This window comes from Heliconius melpomene, chromosome 15 (genome assembly GCF_056956725.1).
Source record: "Heliconius melpomene rosina isolate 202511_hmr_F chromosome 15, ASM5695672v1, whole genome shotgun sequence".
NCBI lineage: Eukaryota > Metazoa > Arthropoda > Insecta > Lepidoptera > Nymphalidae > Heliconius > Heliconius melpomene.
In genome coordinates, this window is record NC_140403.1 from 13,301,576 (window position 1) to 13,323,447 (window position 21,872).

General features: G+C 32.5%; 1 protein-coding gene and 1 non-coding gene across 2 annotated transcripts; both read right to left on the minus strand.

Annotated features, from left to right (window-relative positions):
* Positions 1-4,308: 4,308 nt before the first annotated feature.
* Positions 4,309-4,379, minus strand: TRNAD-GUC (transfer RNA aspartic acid (anticodon GUC)). Its single transcript has one exon. It is a non-coding gene; the product is annotated as a tRNA-Asp (tRNA).
* A 13,325-nt stretch (positions 4,380-17,704) lies between these two features.
* On the minus strand, positions 17,705-19,656 carry LOC146531796 (uncharacterized). Its single transcript, XM_085198100.1, has one exon. The coding sequence runs from the start codon at positions 19,472-19,474 to the stop codon at positions 18,749-18,751; it is 726 nt and encodes a 241-aa protein (XP_085054226.1). The 5' UTR covers positions 19,475-19,656; the 3' UTR covers positions 17,705-18,748.
* Positions 19,657-21,872: the final 2,216 nt, after the last annotated feature.

Genomic DNA, 21,872 nt, shown 5'->3' on the forward strand with positions numbered 1-21,872 from the left:
TAGATTTAATAGATTAATAAAGGTAATAGTAATTAAATAATAAATAATACATATATGATAATTACAATAAATAATATATTATAATTGACTAGCAGACCCGCGAACTTCGTATCGCCTAACAGTCGATTTTTTTTTATTCTGCTATTAGCGATACCGGGTCAGCTAGTAAGATAAAAAAAATAAAAACTTAAATAATTTTTAATTCTTACAATATTCATTAAAAATTATAATAAAAATAACAATTTCCGATATCTTATTATGATGCCTACTTATTATATTTTATTTTATTTTTACTTATTCTAAATTCAGTTTCATTTTCATTGTATTTTATGTTGTATGTTTATTATATGTGTTTATTATATATTGTATTTTATGGTACACGTTATTTTTTGTTTGGTTATCTGGCGTGTAAACAAACAGAGCAGATTGTTTTCCAACACGGGAACAGGCAACATACAACAAACCATGCGAGAAACATGAGTTTTCTATATTAATACCACAAACACTTAATAACTGCCCCTGGGATTTGTTTATAGTCATTGCGAAAGCAAGCCGTATTGGAAACTGTAGTCTTTTAAGCTCGAATGGTATGTCAGTCGAAATCATTGGGATGCCCTGCATCATCAAAAAGTCTTCTCCTTTATACTTTCCTTTTAATATGATTGCTTCTATTACGTTATTCATTATTTTTTTATCGCTAACCATGTGCCGTTACAAAGTTTCAGTTGGTTAATATTTCGCAACATTATAACTACACATTCAAGCTTTAATTGAAGGTTGTGAGGCAGCAATCCTGGCAAATCAAGAATTTAAAAATTCCGGTGGATAGTTCACGACATCATGTTCATTAGTTGCCGTATCAACTGACTTATGTGTCCTTATTTTGCCAGGAATGCCATCTTGAAAATGTATGTTTAATTCATTTACATCAGTGTGTTTGGCAGCCAGTAAAGCTCTTTCGCTCAACCAATTATGAAATCAATAATCAGCAACATTTGGAAGCACTATATGAATGAGTTCATCTTTTGATTACGTTAAGTGACAAGAACTATCAGGAAAGGTGATGCAGCCAGTCAGCGCATCTACAGGAAGTTTGCCATTACCAATATCAATGAGTTGTTTAGAGAATATGTCTCCAGATTGATCATTTTGCAACATGACACGCATATTCTAGCTTAAATGTAATACCTTGACATGTTTCCACAATTTCGAGGACTTTAAACATGAATTCAGTTCATCAGCTTGCATTGAACGTGGAACCACTGGCAATCCTCCTCCTTATAATAAAATCATTGCGCCACCAAATTGATTGGCAAACTGAGTTTTTACAATAACCTTACAATATTGGCAAGCAGAGTTCATAGGTCCAAGAGCAACACAGGTGTAGGCACTGCTGGCATCAATTGATATATCGTAACAAAAAGCAGCTCGATTCAAATTTGCAACATTATCAGTCAACTATCGTGGTCACGTTCATTACAATTTTCACGTTCTGGGTACGATTAGATTCTTCTGGCTAAATTTGTCCACCGCCTTATAGAAGGCATTTTTTGTAAGTCACAAATACACAACACTTTATTAATTTTATAAAATTTGTGGCTTTTAGATTTAGTAATATAGACGCACAATGAGACGTTTACATTTCAATTGACATCTTACCATAGAAATATTGACAAATATTGACATTAATAGACTGAGATCCCAGGGCCCCCAGACCTACATCATTTTAACAAAGCTGAAATTTTGAGGATTGATAGTCTAATATGTACTTAAGACTCTCTAACTTAAAAAACCTTCAGAGATAGTGCCAAATTAAAGCACACTTTCAGTTGCGTTAAAGAAGAAAGTCTCTTTTTTTCTCATTTATTTATGTACCACACAATAAAGAAAGTACAGAAAACTTATGATAACAGAAAAAATGTGTACAATGGATAACTTATCTCTAATAGAGATCTCTACCAGAAACCCTTGAATGTAGCGGATGTTAAAAGAAATGATTCGGGTGCGGTATTTTAATATAATGTTAATAATAATAATAAACCTACATACAAATATACATAATATTAATCAATATTACTATACCTACATAAATATATACAATGACATAAAAGAGTTGAAACAGAAAAAGAAAATGAATAAAAAAAAGACAAAGCGACTACTAAAGATTCTAATTGAGATTAAGAAATGTTGTTTTAATTTGATTTTAATAGTATTTAGAGATGGATTGCCCGACAGTATAGAGTTAGGTAGTGAGTTCCATAAGCGCACTGCTTGAACTGTGAAGGATTTTTCATAGAAAGAGGTATTAAATATAGGGCACTCAAGCTTTCTTAGAGTTACACATGAGCGTACAGGTCTCTCACTTGGAAGTGTCAATTGAAAACGCTCCCTTAAGTAAGGAAGAGAGTTTTTATATATGTCTTAAAGTAAAAATGTATATTTCACATTCTTTCACGTGGACCTTTACTTCTGCCAGACGTCATAAAGGTTCTTTAAAATTGGGGCAAATTACATTAAAGTAAATCTAAAATTTATAATATATTATTTACGTACTATTTCAAGACCCCTCTAGTCCCAGACCCTAAGCAACCAGATCAATCCGATGGCTTTATCATTTTTCCAAAAAGAGATATACCGTTATTTTTCTCTACCTCTGAAAGGATCCCATTTTCAAGTTAGTGAGTAAGCATACCGTCTTAACTACATGTAAGACTAATAGTCCTCAAAATTTCACCTTTGCTAAAATGACGTCGGTCTGGCAGCTCTGGGTTCTTGGGCTATAATAGTTATACGATACTAACGTCACTCAATTGTTTTGCCTTCCAGGAATCCAGCTACTAACATTTAAGCTTTATAGTAGGGTATTAAAGTCCAAATTGACTTTTAAGTAGATATTAATACGAATCTTTTGTATGGGAATATATGATCATGATTTTGGACCTTTTCTGGTAAATTTTATTTTTTTTCTGTCCGTTTGAACCATCCTCGTACTTCAAGGAATATTATAAAAAAAGAATTACCGAAATCGGTTCAGCTGCTCTCGAGATTTGCGCTTAGCAACACATTCAGCGATTAATTTTTATAAAAAAGAAGATATTTCGTATATATTTGTTTTGATATTATAAAATTTCTTTTGCCTCCTTCCAGAGTGAGGTAATGAAAATATTAAATATTTCATTTCTTCAAGTAGGAATCGAACTAAGAACCTGTCGTGTATACAGTCCGGTGCTTGTGCCACTGCGCCACAACGGGCCTCAAAATTATAAGATTTTTTTTTTATCTGTGATACTCATATATGTTACCGATTTATGGATTTTCTTTTTAAATTTTATTTAATTTGTATATATTTATTAAAAATATTTACTTAAATTTATATCATTTGGTGTTGAACCATTTTAAATAATAATTATGGTATTACGTAAACGTCAAAACAAATGTTTATTACGTAGAATAATTTATTTTAAGACGACTGACGAATTATATGTTTAGCTGGGTGACTGGGGTTCCACATTGGATCCAATTTTTTTTTATGTCAACAGAAAATGCTCATCACGTTGAATAACTTTTCCTAATTCGTTGTATTGATATCTCTTATAGATTAGGCGGGCTGCTAGGGTTTCACATCAGGTATTCGGACTATCAAAATAAATTATAGCCTATATGTTGCCGAAGACTAATAGCTATGCAACAAAAGAAGTTTCATTTAAATCTGTCCAGTAGTTTTTGAGTTAAAGAGTCACAACAGACAGACAGACAAGAATTCCAAAAATCATATTTTTACCTTCTATTAGTTGTATTGAGTCCCCCTGAAGTGTTTTTTTTAGTTTATATTCAATGTACAGATTTTACCCCCTTTACAGTTTTATTATATACTAGCGACCCTATTGCGGCTTCGCCCGCTTTTACTACTGGATTATTCATATAATGTATGTTTGCAGAGCACTTAAGATAATGTGAAAATTAATTAAACCCTAATGCAACCCGCATTTTCGTAGTTTCAATAAGGATTTTCCAATTGTTTTACACAGCAAGGATTTTTTAGTAGGTACCGTAATTTTAATTCTGTGCTACTAATCTTTTCAAGTACTTATTAAAATATATTTAAATTACTATTTTTAGATAGTTAAATGACATTAAATAATACATTCAACTCGAATTATCCAATACGTGCAAACGCATCTAAATCTTCGTTGCTATAAAGGCAGGCGGGTTTTTTTTTTCGAGCTTGTGGTTAATGCTGAAGAGGGTATTCTGTCCCTGATGAAAAGTAAACACTACGTGGCTGCCTGTGACGAAAATTAAATAGAATGCATCGGCCGGGAATTGAACCCGGGCTGCCCGCGTGACAGGTGAGCATTCTACCACTGAACCACCGATGCGTGTAAGGCAGGCGGGCGCGGCGGACTCGCTTGTATAAGCATAACGTCGCGAGGCGCGTTTCGCAGCAAGGATTTTTTGATATTGTAACAACTTCTAAAGTACTTATTAAAATGAAAAACAGAAAAGACAGTTTTGGTCTACATTAAATGGCCAACGTAACTAATATACTTATTTATATGCTGAGAGTAAGGGATAAGTGAAACTTGACTCGTTACAGTTGATGTGTGAACGGCGTGATGTGTCAATAATTAAATGCGTTTTTCTCTAAAACTATTCGCAATTTCGAAATAGTGTAAAAAGCAAATTTTATCTTCGTTTAACGTAGAAAATTAATAAAGTATTTTAAAGGATAAGGATTAATATCATTATGGAAAAATATCCCTCACAATAAAAAATATATTGAAATTACTATTATTAGACAGAAATATGATCACTACACGTTATCCTTAAAAGATAAAAATATGCTCTGGCGGACTTTTTTGTAGATCTTATTAAGAGGAACAATACTCCAGTACATTATTTTCATGTAGTACTTACCATTAAAGCAGCGCATGCGCGAAAGTGTCTCAACGGGTAGGACTTTAGACACATTTATCGTATTTATGTTAATTTACATAAGAATGTACAAATAATAAACTATATATAAACCTTCCCTGAGAAATACTCGACCTAATGATGAAAACCGCATAAAAATCCGTTGGGTGGTTTAGAAGAAGAAGAGTTAGAAAGTTCAGACAGACACGAAAAGTGACTTTGTTTTATAAGATATAGGATAGGATATAGATATAGATAATGGACACTTGTCTAGGATTTGTAGTTTGATACATCTGCCTATGATTTGCTGGCTGGTGATATAAAACAATGGAATTACGATAATATTTGACTTATAGTATTATTGTAAATGTATTATATATCCTCGGCTATCTTAATTATAAATGTTAATAGATTTATCATCAATATAATCAAATATTACTGTGATTGCAAATGTGGTAAGTATAGTACAGGTAAGTTATATGTAATTACACTGGGCTGGAGCAGTGAAAGGCGAGTGTTAGTACTGTAAAGGGATCCCTTAAGCCTACAGATGTGGTCACAAGTCCACGGCACTGCTCCAAGCTTCAGATCTTTTAAAAGGTAGATAACATTACTTACAGCTATCAACCGCTTCTGATGTTTGTTCGATACGACAATCCTCTTATCCATTTAGACAATTATTCCAATTTATCTTTATTTATATTATCTACTATCATGATTCTAACACGTTCGTAACTTCGGCTTTTATATCCGTCTTTAGGTATCGTGAGTTGCCTAGGTGTAGTTTGGCTTTAGTTAGGCATGCTTTTGCTTCAGCTATCCTGCTCACGTAGACCCGTTTACTTAATGGACTTATAGTAGCCTCGGCTCTCTTGGTTTTCCTGTCATGTTGTGAAAGAGGCTTGATTTCCTGCTTTTAGGAGTGAATGGGAGCGGTTAGGGGGCTAGAGAGCGCTTGTTGGGTTGCAGGGGCGGCGGATGGTGGGGACTCCAGGGTAACGATCTCCTCGGTGGTCCTCGAGGGGCCGTCTTCGTTGGTCTGCATATTTGTTTTGGCTGGTGTGCGAAAACCAAACATATTGTCTTCACAGAGGGACTTACTAAGTTTGTCAATTGGTCTGAGCGGTGTAAAGAGCCTCTCAGCGTCAATAAGAATCAAGACTGCTAGGAGGACTGCTGCTATATATATATATATATATATATATATATATATATATATATATATATATATATATTTTGGGTGGAGAGAACTAAGAGATTTTTTAATAAAAATCTAATTTTCTCCCCTAGGCCTACCGTGTCAGAGTTTTAAAATTGTATATAAAGATGTGTAAATATATAAAGATGTACTCCTACCAAGTTTTTATTGATTACAGTTAGTATGTGTGTGTGTGTGTATATTATAATTAGTTAGTTCTGTATAGTCTATTTTAAGTTTTAATAAGTGTAAAATAATTTTTCTTTAATAATTAGTCACTAGTATAGTCTGTGGTGTATGGTGCCACAGACCGTCAAAACAGTAATTAATAAATTATTTTATAAATTATATAAAATTATATAATAGTGTTTTACAATACTCTGTGGTGTACAGTGCCACAGGCAGTCAAATAACTCTTAATACAGTTTTGTCTATTAATTAATTAAAATAAATTAAATTAATATAAGTTAAGTAGATTAATATCTAGGTCAATTACACAGCAAAATTTAAAACAGACTTAGAGTGTAAAATAAAATAAAATAAATAATTTATAATATTGACTAAAACACGTATTTTTATACACTATGGCTATATGTAGTGGAATGTCGGCTTGAAAATTTCTATAAGTTCGAGTTGCGAGTGTGGATTCCGGATTGACCTTTTTTATTTGTGGAGCAATTTGAATGCGGTTTTTCCTGAATGTAGATCTTCCGAAAAAAATGGCTTCTGCCAAGTCTCATTAGAATCCAACAACGGGAACCTATAGAAATTTGCGTTTCTACACTTTGCACTTCCGGTTTAAAATATTTTCGTTCCGAAAGTGTAGCAATGCCTGTAACTTTATAATTAATTATCCGAAAAATCTGAAATTTTCAAAATATAATCTTAATAAACCAGGGCACCCAAATACAAAAAGTTTTTTAGGGGATGTCACTGAAAAATTTTAAAAAATTTAGTCTAAAGTTTGTATTTTTTAAGTTACTGGTTTACTTACAGTTTTTCAGTTTTATTAGACGGATCTTCCAGCAGTTTCCAGATTTCGGCTTGAGAAGTCGCGCCGCGTCGAATGATGCCTCACTGTATCTTCTCCAACTCTCCGTTTAAATTTTTCCGACCATGCGGTTTTTTCAAAAATCCTAATATCTCCGGATTTTGTGGAGATAAAAATCCCGAAATTGTCACAGGCGTGGGGGGTGGCCTTTCTCACAAGATGGTAGACAGAAAAAGGGGGGTCACCGCTTTAAAAATGGCGCCACACGAAATAATAGGCCTTTTCACTCGATTTCGGAGGTTATTTTTCAAATTTCTCTTAATATTTTACAAACTAAGAGACGGATCTTACAGCTGTTTCCAGATTTCGGCTTGGGAAGTCACGCCGCGTCGAATGATACCTAGCTTGATCTTCTCCGACTCTCCGTTTAGTTTTTCACGGCCATGCGGTTTTTTTGAAAAATCCTAATATCTCCGGATTTAAACGGATATCAACGCATTGCTTCGAAAATTCGACAGTTCGTGGGAAATGGAATGTATTAACACCATTTTCTCCGCCTACTCTACTATTTACAAGATTAAATTAAGAAGAATTGTAGCTCAGTGCACTGTCTAATTGTTCACATGATAGTTGGCAGTTCGATTCCCACTACGGGAAAATATTTTACACTTAAATGATTTTAAGGCAAAGTGCGACGTTTGTCGGTGCTTCAATAGACCATAGACTTAAATATACAATATTTATTTTACCTTGATACTTCCACGAGATCTCGAGAAAATTGGCCTTGACAGACGGGCACACACGGGGGGCAACCAAGTAATTCTATAAGGGGCAACCAAGTAATTCTATAAGGGATCTTTACTTTATGAGATACGGAACCCTAAAAATTATATAAATTATGTATAATGTATTGGTTTTCTATTAAATGTCTAATTCATTTATTAAATGTGCTTGACTTGCGCAAACTAAGAAGCAAAGCCGCCGGCAACGACTACCTATACTAACTTTATTAGCCGCCTTCTATATTCTCTTTGGAGAATTATTATATTATGTAATTCTAATACGTGATTCGTTAAGATATTTATAAAATAATTTGCAATTGAGTAATTCGTATAAATTATCTTCTGCTACGAAATGTAGGCCAATTCATTATAAATTTCAGCGTTAATAAGCCGATTTTGATGCTCAAATAATTTCATGCCATAATTGGAATATTAATGTGGAATATTTTAAAGTGTAAAGATATTTACATATCTTATTGATTTTTTTTATATCCTATCCTATCCTATATCTTATAAAACAAAGTCGCTTTTTGTGTCTGTCTGAACTTTCTAACTCTTCTTCTTCTAAACCACCCAACGGATTTGGATGCGGTTTTCACCATTAGGTCGAGTATTTCTCAGGGAAGGTTTATATATAGTTTATTATTTGTACATTCTTATGTAAATTAACATAAATACGATAAATGTGTATAAAGTCCTACCCGTTGAGACACTTTGGCGCATGCGCTGCTCTAATGGTAAGTACTACATGAAAAAATGTACTGGAGTATTGTTCCTCTTAATAAGATCTACAAAAAAATCCGCGAGAGCATATTCGTATCTTTTAAGAATAACGTGTAGTGATCATTTTTCTGTCTAAAAATAATAATTTCAATATATTTTTTATTGTGAGGGATATTTTTCCATAATGGTATTAATCCTTATCCTTAAAAATACTTTATAAATTTTCTACGTTAAACGAAGATAAAATTTTCTTTGTACAATATTTCGAAATTGCGAATAGTTTTACAGAAAAACGCATTTCATTGTTGACACATCCCGCCGTTGACACATCAGCTGTATGTTACTCAAGTTAAGATACTCAAGGATAAGAGTATCCCTTACTCTCAGCATATAAATAAGTACATTAGTTACGTTGGCTATTTAATGTAGACCAAAACTGTCTTATACTGTTTTTCATTTTAATAAGTGCTTTAGAAGTTGTTACAATATCAAAAAAATCCTTGCTGCGAAACGGCTCGCCACTCGCCATGCGTCCGCCGTGCCCGCTTGCCTTACACGCATCGGTGGTTCAATGGTAGAATGCTCGCCTGCCACGCGGGCGGCCCGGGTTCGATTCCCGGCCCATGCATTCTATTTAATTTTCCTCACAGGCAGGCAGCTATAGCAACGAAGATTTAGTTAGATGCGTTTGCACGTATTGGATAATTGGAGTTGAATACACATATACACATTTTTTGTAGTAATTATTAGTAGGTAGGTTTTTGTTTATAATTTCTTCCGTTTAAAAATAGTCATTTAACTATCTAAAAATAGTCATTTAAATATATTTTAATAAGTACTTGAAAAGATTATTAGCACAGATTTGAAATTACGGTACCTACTAAAAAATCCTTGCTGTGTAAAACAATTGGAAAATCCTTATTGAAACTACAAAAATGCGGGTTGCATTAGGGTTTAATTAATTTTCACACTATCTTAAGTGCTTTGCAAACATACATTACATGAATAATCCAGTAGTTAAAGCGGGCGAAGCCGCAAGAGGGTCGCTAGTTTTAATATAATGTTAATAATAATAATAAACCTACATACAAATATACATAATATTAATCAATATTACTATACCTACATAAATATATACAATGACATAAAAGAGTTGAAACAGAAAAAGAAAATTAATAAAAAAAAGACAAAGCGACTACTAAAGATTCTAATTGAGATTAAGAAATGTTGTTTTAATTTGATTTTAATAGTATTTAGAGATGGATTGCCCGACAGTATAGAGTTAGGTAGTGAGTTCCATAAGCGCACTGCTTGAACTGAGAAGGATTTTTCATAGAAAGAGATATTAAATATAGGGCACTCAAGCTTTCTTAGAGTTACACATGAGCGTACAGGTCTTTCACTTGGAAGTGTCAATTGAAAACGCTCCCTTAAGTAAGGAAGAGAGTTTTTATACATGTTTTAAAGTACAAAATGTATATTTCACATTCTTTCACGTGGACCTTTACTTCTGCCAGACGTCATAAAGGTTCTTTAAAATTGGGGCGAATTACATTAAAGTAAATCAAAAATTTATAATATATTATTAGCCCCAGACCCTAAGCAACCAGATCAATCCGATGGCTTTATCATTTTTCCAAAAAGAGATATACCGTTATTTTTCTCTACCTCTGAAAGGATCCCATTTTCAAGTTAGTGAGTAAGCATACCGTCTTAACTACATGTAAGACTAATAGTCCTCAAAATTTCACCTTTGCTAAAATGACGTCGGTCTGGCAGCTCTGGGTTCTTGGGCTATAATATTTATACGATACTAACGTCACTCAATTGTTTTGCCTTCCAGGAATCCAGCTACTAACATTTAAGCTTTATAGTAGTGTATTAAAGTTCAAATTGACTTTTAAGTAGATATTAATACGAATCTTTTGTATGGGAATATAGAAAAGTCATGTTTTTGGACCTTTTCTAGTAAATTTTATTTTTTTTCTGTCCGTTAGAACCATCCTCGTACTTCAAGGAGTATTATAAAAAAAGAATTACCGAAATCGGTTCAGCTGCTCTCGAGATTTGCGCTTAGCAACACATTCAGCGATTAATTTTTATAAAAAAGAAGATATTTCGTATATTGTTTTGATATTATAAAATTACTTTTGCCTCCTTCCAGAGTGAGGAAACCTCTTCCTACTTGAAGAAATGAAAATATTAAATATTTCATTTCTTCAAGTAGGAATCGAACTCAGAACCTGTCGTGTATACAGTCCGGTGCTTGTGCCACTGCGCCACAACGGGCCTCAAAATTATAAGAATGTAATTTTTTTTATCTGTGATACACATATATGTTTGATGATGATGATTTATGGATTTTCTTTTTAAATTTTATTTAATTTGTATATATTTATTAAAAATATTTACTTAAATTTATATCATTTGGTGTTGAACCATTTTAAATAATAATTATGGTATTACGTAAACGTCAAAACAAATGTTTATTACGTAGAATAATTTATTTTAAGACGACTGACGAATTATATGTAATAAAGTTTAGCTGGGTGACTGGGGTTTCACATTGGATCCAATTTTTTTTATGTCAACAGAAAATGCTCATCACGTTGAATAATTTTTCCTTATTCGTTGTATTGATATCTCTTATAGATTAGGCGGGCTGCTAGGGTCTCACATCAGGTATTCGCACTATCAAAATAAATTATAGCCTATATGTTGCCAAAGACTAATAGCTATGCAACAAAAGAAGTTTCATTTAAATCTGTCCAGTAGTTTTTGAGTTAAAGAGTCACAACAGACAGACAGACAAGAATTCCAAAAATCATATTTTAACCTTCTATTGCCACACCAATGGCACACCATGCCAAACCAATATCCAACCACACAATGGATATCGCTGTTCAGCTCTCTTTGTAATGTCAATGAAGTGCGCCTCAATGTAGATTACCTAGTCATGTGCCTTGTATTGTAGTTAGTCGTTAGTTGTGTCTAAAATGTTGTTTTTAAGGGAATTTGGATTTTGGATTATAAACTTATCCAATACGATCTATTTTCATAGAATGTACAATTGCTTGTGTGAATAAGATATATTAAACTAACTATTCATGTAATTATTCCGTAATATGTATGACATTCATATTAATTTAAAATGTATGCTATATCTGTAATGATATAAAAGACTGGTCTGGCCAATTAAGCTATTTTAACAATCACGAACATTATTCAGCAAGATGCACATATTTCTTTAAACAAGAAATATTCTATTGAAGTTAATATAATTCAATTTATATGAAGAGTATCGTATATTATATATAGTTTATAACATCACAATTAAGACAAAAGATACGCAATAAAAGTTGAGGTGTAAGTAAGTTCTCATAGTATTCAGAGCTTTATGAATCTGAACCTTTCAAAGTTCCGTACGTGTTAGGCGTACTTCGATAGAGTTTGTTTAGCTTCAGCCTTCAGCCAGTTTCAGAAGAAATTTGCGGTTTAATTAGATCTAAGATGTGGTTGACAATCCATGTTTAGAAATATACGTATTTACTATAATGTATTAATGAGAAACCAGGTCAGTATTGAGTTATTTTACATAGTCATTTTGTTGTATAATTTATAATGGACATATTATAAAAAATCATCCACTTATCAAAATCGTACACTTTTTTATGCAAAACTGTTAAGTGACGAAGTCGATCCCAGTACACAATTCCATAGATTTGGATGTTAATAATTTTCAAAGCAATTATAACACTTATGTGTTAGTTATTTGTATAACATGTGAAATTGTAATAAAATAGTTGTATGTTTAATTCGAGTCTAAAACAATAATTTATGAAAGTCATTAGATGGAGAACTTTTTGGGGGTTGTAGTAATGTGGTCGAACACCGTCCGGTCATTAGTACATTCCTCTTTAGTTAGCTTTAGCTAGCTTAGAAAACTGTTTCAATGTGACTATATAAATTATATAAATGTGTGTGTGTGAATTATATAAATTTTGCACACCACTTTCAGTACAGGTTATATTTGAGAAATAAAACGAGAATAAGGCAGACATAGTAAATACTAAATTAGTTTAAAAGTTTAGATGACTTATATACAGTGACCATTCAGTAATAATTATAATAATATTTCAAAGATCATCATCATATTCTACGAACAAAATCAAAAATATTTAAGAGATAAAAATGTATTACTTGCTATAAAGTTCCTATGAAAGTCCAACATTATCGTAAAATTGATCGGAACCGAAAACACTGATTGACGGTCGATTTGGACTGACTTTGTGTACATTGTGACGTTATCGTAGTTGTAAATACTTGTCGCGGTTAGTTGACGTCCGAGACAAATGACAAAGCATTTATTGCGGTGTCTCTGAGACTCTGGAGACAGATTTACGATCGTCTGAATCTCTCCTTTTTACATCATTTCTGTTAACTAATAATACATTTAAACAGTACGGACAACATTAACATAAGTTGTCACTGCAGCAAACACTCTGAGCGCTAGTTCTCAAATGTTATAATTGTATAAGATTACATCTATTGAGATATGATGAATTTAATCATGAACGATGGTTGCCAATACAACATATTATTGATATTTTATTGTACTATTATAGTGGGAACAGAGTGCACTAAACATAAATAGATATATGTAAAAATATTTTTTCCTAGATATACTCGTACATAACGTTTCGGATTTGGTAGGTTTTATCACAAATTATTTCATGTTTGAGTGAGGTTTTATAGCAATAATTCGTATCGCGTTCGTAAACTCAAACGCCGCAGAATTTTCTTCTTATTTTATGGGAGGCTGAGATCAAAATTCCCGTTCTGTAAATAAATTTCCAGGCTGATCCCAGGAGACGAAAGAAAATCATTCCGAAATGTGTCTACGGTTTTTATAGCCGTAGTGAATTATAACGTAAAACATTTATACGTTTTTTAGAATATATATGTATTTGTTTTCTGCATTCTTAATGTATCGTTATCCTTCAATTGTAAATACTGAATTTAACCCGCTGAGATAATCAGGCCTTAGTAGTACAGTATCTACATATGTTGTATAACTGCCGCCTAAAGTAACCTACTCCGCCATGATAGTGCGGTTTCTATATTTCACGTCGTATAAAAACGAGGACAGAGGATTTACTAGTGAATAACAAGATATTTAAGAAGAGTGCGAGAACGTTGGAGGAGACGTAGTTTCAGAGATTTTGCTCATATTGTAAGGGCTCATCCCTCACAGGAATTAATCAGGGTCACCCGCACCCTTATCACTGTGTTCGTAGCACATAGGTACATATATTATCACTGTACATGACGATCTTTGATATCATGCTGATATATTGAAGTATTTTTGAACCTGAAGGTATTTCTTTTTATCATTTTTAAATTTGTAAATTGTGCAAATAAGAAATTATGACTAATATTTTTAAATTCTGTCGCACTAATATTCTTTATGCCTAAGTATTTATAATAATACAATAATTACTACTTAATAATTGTTACTTAAACGTACTTAGTAAATCTACAATACAATACAATATACTTTATTGCACATAAAAAATTTACAAAAATTATATACAAAATACATTGAAACACATGTACAATAAGGCGGCCTTATCGCTTAAAGCGATCTCTTCCAGGCAACCTTTGGTCGTTGGAGTTGTATAAAAAAGATGGTGGGTGGTGCATTAAATTGCAGGACATTGTTTAATAGTAGAAATAAAAATAAAATACATATACATATATATGTATATATATACTACAAATAAATATTTATATAAATAAATATAATAATAAACAATAAATAACATATATATATATATATACATACAAATCACAGATATAATATTTATACATAAAGTATTTTGAAAAGTAAAAGTATAAAACAAAGGCTAAATTAAATATTCATATAGTGGTTTTTAAGTGAAGTTTTAAATTTTTGTAAGGTTTTGGCATGCCTGACCTCAATTGGTAAGGAATTCCATAGTCGGGCAGCTTTAATAGTGAAGGAGTTAGTCAGAAAAGAAGAAGAGTGAGGAGGAATTTCAAGTAATAGATTTTTCTGGGAACGTAGGGAAAGTGAGTGAACATCATGTAGAAACCTGAATTGTTTCTTCAGATAAGGAGGAGTAGAAGGATTAAACAGCACGGAATAGAGAAGATGAAGTATATGAGTATTCCTGCGAAGGCGGATAGGGAGCCACTTGAGCTTATCACGAAATTCAGAAATATGATCATATTTACGTATACCAAATATGAACCTAATGCAAAGGTTTTGAAGTCGCTCAAGTTTATTCAGTTGCTCCTCTTTAATGTCGAGATAACAAATATCAGCATAATCGAGAATTGGTAATAGGAGTGAGTTTGCCAGCGCAATTTTGGTAGGTATTGGTAGGAAATTGCGCAGCCTACGCAGAGATGCAGAAGCAGCATAAATCTTTTTACTTATCTCTCCTATTTGGGGTTCCCAAGACAAATGCTTATCAATAACTACACCCAAATTCCTAACAGATTCCCTAAATGGAATGGAAGTTCCATCGATCATTATAGTGGGCATATGTGCTAAGTCAATTTTCGACAGTATTCTAGGACTACCGATAACAATTGCTTGACTCTTTAAAGGATTTATAGTAAGTCCAAAATGTTTGCTCCAAACTGAAATTTGCTCAAGATCGTTATTAATGTTCTGGATGGTATTGGGTAGCTCAGTGAGAGTACCTTGTGAGTAGATTTGTAAGTCGTCTGCATACAGGTGATAGAGAGAAGAAATTTTAAGACAGATGGTATTAATAAAAATTGAAAAAAGGAGAGGGGACAACACGCCACCTTGTGGGACGCCAGCACTAGTGAAAGACCATTCAGAATATGAATCATCTATTCGAATGCGCTGTCGGCGTCCGCACAAGTAAGAACGAAACCAATCAATTACCTCAGGAGATATGTTAAGAGAAGTCAGTGATGCAAGTAAAATGTCAAAATCAACAGTGCCGAAGGCATTACTAAAATCTAATAATGTCAGCACCGTTATCTTCCGATCATCCATGCCATGTCTGATGTCATCGGTGATCTTGACTAGAGCAGTAGTCGTACTATGACCATGGCGAAAGCCGGACTGTAAGGAGTTTAGGAAATTGTGTTTTGAAAGGAATGTGCTTAGTTGTTTATGTACAAGGCGTTCTAGCACTTTAGATAACAATGGAAGGATAGAAATCGGACGATAATCGGAAAAGGAAGACGGATTAGATTTTTTTGGTAATGGGAGAATTTGGGCATCTTTCCAAATGGAAGGGAAATCACCGTGGAGAATGGAACGATTTAAAATGGATGTAATTACAGGAGCTAATAGATCTATTATAGGAATGATCATTTTACGACTAATGCAGTCAGCGCCGACTGCACCCGACTTAATAGCGATAATATTTCTCTTAACATCACATACAGTGAATTGACTAAATTTAAAAGGAGGAGTCTGTGGAGCGGGTAAAGAGGAAAGATCAATTAATGTTTTCAATTTATTCGTACTATCGATTGTACTAGAAGAAGTGAAATGTTGATTAAGAGAATTTAAATCTAAATTTGTTGGATTAACTGTATGTTTTGTTTTACCGACTCCAAGGGATTTAAGAAATTTCCAGACTTTAGCTGGATCATCTTCTTCGATTACTGATTTATAGATATGGCGTCGTTGACTATCTCTACAAACCCTGTTGCAGCGATTACGAGCTCTCACATATTTATTTCTATTTGCCTCACTTCCGTCAGAAATATATTTACTCTTAGCGATATGTTTTTTTTCCTGCAGTTTCTTTATGTCCGCAGTAAGACATGGTGCAGGAAGATGTTTAATTCTAACCGGTCGGACTGGTGCATGAGTATCATAAAGAGTTATTAAAAAAGAATTAAAAATAGTAATTTGTTCATCTACTGTTCGAGCATTATCAATGACAGTCCAGTCAATTTTACTGGCATCTTCAGTTAACCGCTCCGAATCCATACCTCCAAAATTGCGCTGCAGAAGAATTCTTGATTTTGCTTTAGGAGGTCTAACTTTGTAAGATACGTAAAGAAGATCATGATAGGAGAATGCTAGCGCAGGACATTGGCCATGCCTCGCGACATGGTCAATGGAAGATACTAAAATTAAATCAAGAAGAGAAGGATTAGAATGTGGAAAGTGATGAGTTGGTGCTAGAGGTAAAATGTTTAAATTAGTTGAATTTACTAAACTTTGTAAACGAGACGCTCGACTATCGTTTTTAAAAAGACAAGTGTTAAAGTCTCCCATTATCAAAGTATGCTCATAAGAGGGCATAAATTGATCGACCAGGATTTCAAATGACGAGAAATAGTCAACTGTAAGGTTAGGACTGTAAAAAACCCCAAGAAGTAGTTTGGTATGATTTAATATCACTTCGATAAATAAATGTTCCGCATATGCGTTGTCCTGTGGTAGTGATGTACTTACAATTGAAAAAGGAATATGGGCACGCAAATAAATTGCAACACCCCCACCAACCCGTCCAGTACGATCATTTCTAATCAAGTGAAATCCCGGCAGTGAGTAGGAGGTTGACTGTAAGCATGGTTTAAGCCATGATTCTGATATTAAGATGGCATGTATGTCTTTACTATCGAAAGATGACAATAAATCAGGATAGTGTGCTGGAATACTCTGAGCGTTTATATGGATAATATTAAAGTTTTTCGGGACGTCCGAGAAGAATGAATTAAGATTTTCATTTAGTGATGGGATGCTGGGGATACTGCCGTTGCTGTCGCTGCCTTCGGAAATAGAAGATAAAGATAGGAAGGAATTATTACTAGTATCGTTCGAAGCCATTATTTATATATAAGATACAGAAAAATAAATTTGTATAAATATTAATAAATAAATATTAAAAAAAAAAAAAAAAATAGCAGTATAATATAAAAATATAAATATATATGAAATAATAATAATAAAATCAAGGTTTTATACAACAACATTCCCGCCAGTTGCAAGAAAGACATCAAAAAGAACAAAAAAATAAATTCAAAAAAAAAAATCTCACTTTAAAATAGTAAAAAACAATAAAGGAGAAAAAAAAAAAATCAATGAACTGCATTGTTGCTGTTGCAGTAATGATTCAATTTATGTACAGTACAAGAATCCGAACTAAGCGCTTATCATAAGTTAACTGTGCTTCGAACAATGTTATTTGACAGATACTTACAAAACAAAACTCAGTCACAAAAGCAACAATTTTAGAAAAAGCACAAAAGTAAAATATTTTTAAAGTTTTCCATTGAAAAAGTTATTACTTTTTTTAATAATTAGAAACTTACATGGGCAATGATGTCCTATAATATACCAAACAAAATAACTTTAAGCACAAAATGAGTTAAACCTAAAGCTTGAAATTTTTGATTAATTATATGAAAGGCTCCTAAGGGCTACACTTAGTGGTTCTTTTATTACAATTTTATACTATCTACATAAAGTATATACAGACATCAATACACTATTATCAATGATATACTTAAACTGAAAATTTTCAAGTCAAAATAATCATTTTACTTTTTGCATGATTACATTAAAAAACTAAATTTCTACCTTAAGACATCAATATTCACTAATTAATTTTAAAATGGAAAAGAAATCACTCACATATTACATCTGCATATGATTACAATCAGTCTATAGATAGGACAGTTCCTGTATCTAACACATATTTGGGTACTATTCTAAATAACAAAATCAATTATTTTATGTCTAAGAAATGATTATTAAACTATTTTGACAGTAAAAGAATAGTGAATTTCTACTAAATGTTTGTGAAATTTTGTTGATTTATATTTTAGTAAATTTATGCTGATGGCATAACATATTAGTTTAATATCTTAAATTTTTCAAATTAATTATTTCTGTAAAGTCCTGACATGATTATTTTAGTCTTTGATTTATTAAAGAATTCAATAAAAGTTAACTATCTTAAAAATAAAATAATATTTCCATAAATTGAATCAACAAAACAGAATACAATAATATGAGGGTAAACTGGTATTAAATGATAAATAGAACTATGGTTACAATAAAATCAACAAAAGTAATATAGAAATAATAAGAGAAAAATACATAAACGAAAACTATTTTTTTACCACTCGTTTGACTCGGGGAGCCAAAATTTTGTCTGATGTTTTAGCAATGGTGTTTTGCACAACAGGAGACTTATTATTGGAACATGAAATTGCAACAACCTCGGCTTTGGTTTCAACTTGGTGTTGGGACCCGTCCGGCGCTATGATATGGATCCAGCCTCTTCTCGACCAACACTTATTAACCCCGAATCGCTGTCTTGCCTCTAGGAATGCTTTATGGCGTTCTTTAGTGAGATACTCGGATTGAGTGATACCGGTGCCTTTTAATTTACCTTTGGCAAACCAAACCATGTCCCGTGTCGATACATCAGCAAATTTTACTACTATAGGCCTTGGTTTTTCAGCATATTTACCCAAACGATATGAAGATTTTATACTGGAAGAGGAAAAATTAGGCAACATCAAATGTTTACCTATCAACCCAGTAATAGATGTTTTTATATCTTCGGATCTTTGTTCAGACACACCGTGAAATAAAATAACCTTATGCCTTCTTTTCATCTCCTGCCTATCTACTTCAGTAGCAAGAAATTCCACTTGTCGCTGCAAAGTGTTCAAGAGGGAAAGTATGAGACCTTTAAATTGTTGGAATTCAGCTGCTAATGAAGATGTTGAGACTGGTGAAGCTGTCTTGTGCAAGTCCCGTTGAAATTCACTCATTTTTGTTGTGAATAAATCAGTTAATGCAGTCATTGACTCCTTGATTGACTCCATATTTTCGAAAAAATGCAAAGTGAAAGTAAAAAAAGTGAATTTATGTAGGATTCTTCTTGCTGGTGGGTAATGTTAATCACATTAGCACATCTTTGTAAAAACACACTAATTATTATGTTTTTATTGAATTTAACAAAGCAGCTGTTATGAACAGTTGTTATTAGTTTCACTCCTACCCACGAAAAAAGATCTAATTAGATTTGTTATAATTTAAAAATATACATTTTCATCATCTAGAAAGATTATATCACCCAAATTCTGTCTCTACAAAGTAAGCTTCAACAAATATTTTAAAACGTGAAGCGTACACTTTAAAGCTTTAAAATGATATCGAAACAGTTTAAAAGTACTAACGTCGTTTTTAATATGTGTTAATGAAGAATCTCCGCGGATATCGTCCGCCAATATTAGACATTTCTTACCTCGTAAACTCTCTTAGGTGTGCTTTAAGGCATTATTATCGCAGCCGTTACTGATAAGAATGCTCATAAAAATCCCGCTTAATCGACCCATGTGCTAAAGTTACTTGAACTTTGAATCCCACTTTATACCCTGGAATTAACTGACATAAGACAAACTGGATCTAAGAATAATTGCTTACTTAGGAAATTTTTATACTTAATGGTATATGAAATTACTATGGATTTAGTATAATAATAACTTTTGTTCTAAATATAGTAACTTACTTTAACTTTCATTTAAAAATATATACTACATTTTACTTTTAAATAACTATTAGAAGCTAGAAAAAGAGCTTAGAAAAAGTATAACACATATTTCTATATAAACATAGTTATTTGTGAGGCAATTACGTTATTATAGTTTAGAAGCGATCATCAAGCTACTCCTTGTTTTTTATTCGTATAGGGAGCAGAAGTATCGGCAAATTAGATCAGTCGACTCCCCTAGGGAGACTAGAGTTGCGGTAATGTGTCGTTAAGCCCATTACGCTTATTTTTCTATTATTGAGTCAGTGAGTACCTATTTTTTGATGGTTATAATTTATGTAGGAAAGGAATTTGTCAGTGTTAATGAGGTTTAACACGTTTTATATATATTTATTTTTCATAATAAAATATGTTTTAAAATACACAATCTCATATTCTTGTAATTAGAGTAACTATTAGATAAGTAGTATGATAGTAAAAAAGATATTCCTTTTTTCTAGATAGTCGTTGTTATAAAATATATAAAATCCTGTATACTATTATACAGAACTCACTGTGAATCATATTTTTATTTGGCTTTTGTATTTTACCTTATACGATGACGGTAAGTCCTTAAAAATAGTCACATTACCATTTATATTAGAAATATACTTATTACTTAGCGTAGTTATTATATGTGTTGAAGGCTCGCATCAGGGTCAGAGTAGAGAAGTCTGAGTTATGAGGTGTAAAGGAACACTGTTGTACCTCCTCGTATCACTGAGACGACCGCGAATAAATCGAGAGATTTAGACCCCGCCCTATGTCGTGTCCTCATTCGTCGCGATTTATTTCTTGTAATAGTTTCAATAAAATAAATAATATTATTTTTTGTTATTTCAAAAACTTTTATTACAATAAAAAAAATATTATAGTTTGGTTACGTGTTCATAAACAATAATGAGTCGTCTTCTTTACAATGAATTGAGGCCAGTCGTGGGGCACGGGCACAAGCGTGGGGCAGTGAACGCGACTGGCTGTGGGTACGATTCCCATTTGAGGAAATTTAATATTTTCATTTAATATTTTTATTTTTTTCGTATATTTATAAATAAGCATAAGATATATTTCAAAATATTATATTTTCGCACGCAGTACCAACGTGAGGAATCGGTCTTAGTGGTATATTTGTCAGCAGCGAGGGCGCCTGTGTAGTTGTACTCATATAGTAAAGGCTAATCTTCTAGAAGTATTCATCAGGTTTAACTAGGGTCCACGCCCACGCGACCCTCGCCGCTTATTCATCACTATTATGTTTGCGTATAGCTTAAACAATTTTTTATTTTTACATATTTGTTATTTTCATTACGTATTCAGCATATTTGTAGAGATTTTAGTGGTAAATCCGAGTGGTTTACTTTATGCATGTATATTTCGGATATAATTTCTATTCATATAGAAAAAACTCAATCTTTCATCAGCTTTTTTGATAACTATTTGTTTAGTATAATAATTATCTTTGTACACATTTAATAATTATTTAAGTCCTATATCTTATTTTAAACACAAATTTACAATAATAAGTAATTTTGAATATGAAATTCATGAAATACTTATAATTATTATAGTAGTTACAAAGTACTAGTAAATAAGTAAGTAAGTAGGCACGACTGTGGGGGGTTTGCGGAAAAATATTAAATTGTTACTGTGGTGGATGAATAGAAAATCATTTTGAGCTAATTGAGGACGTT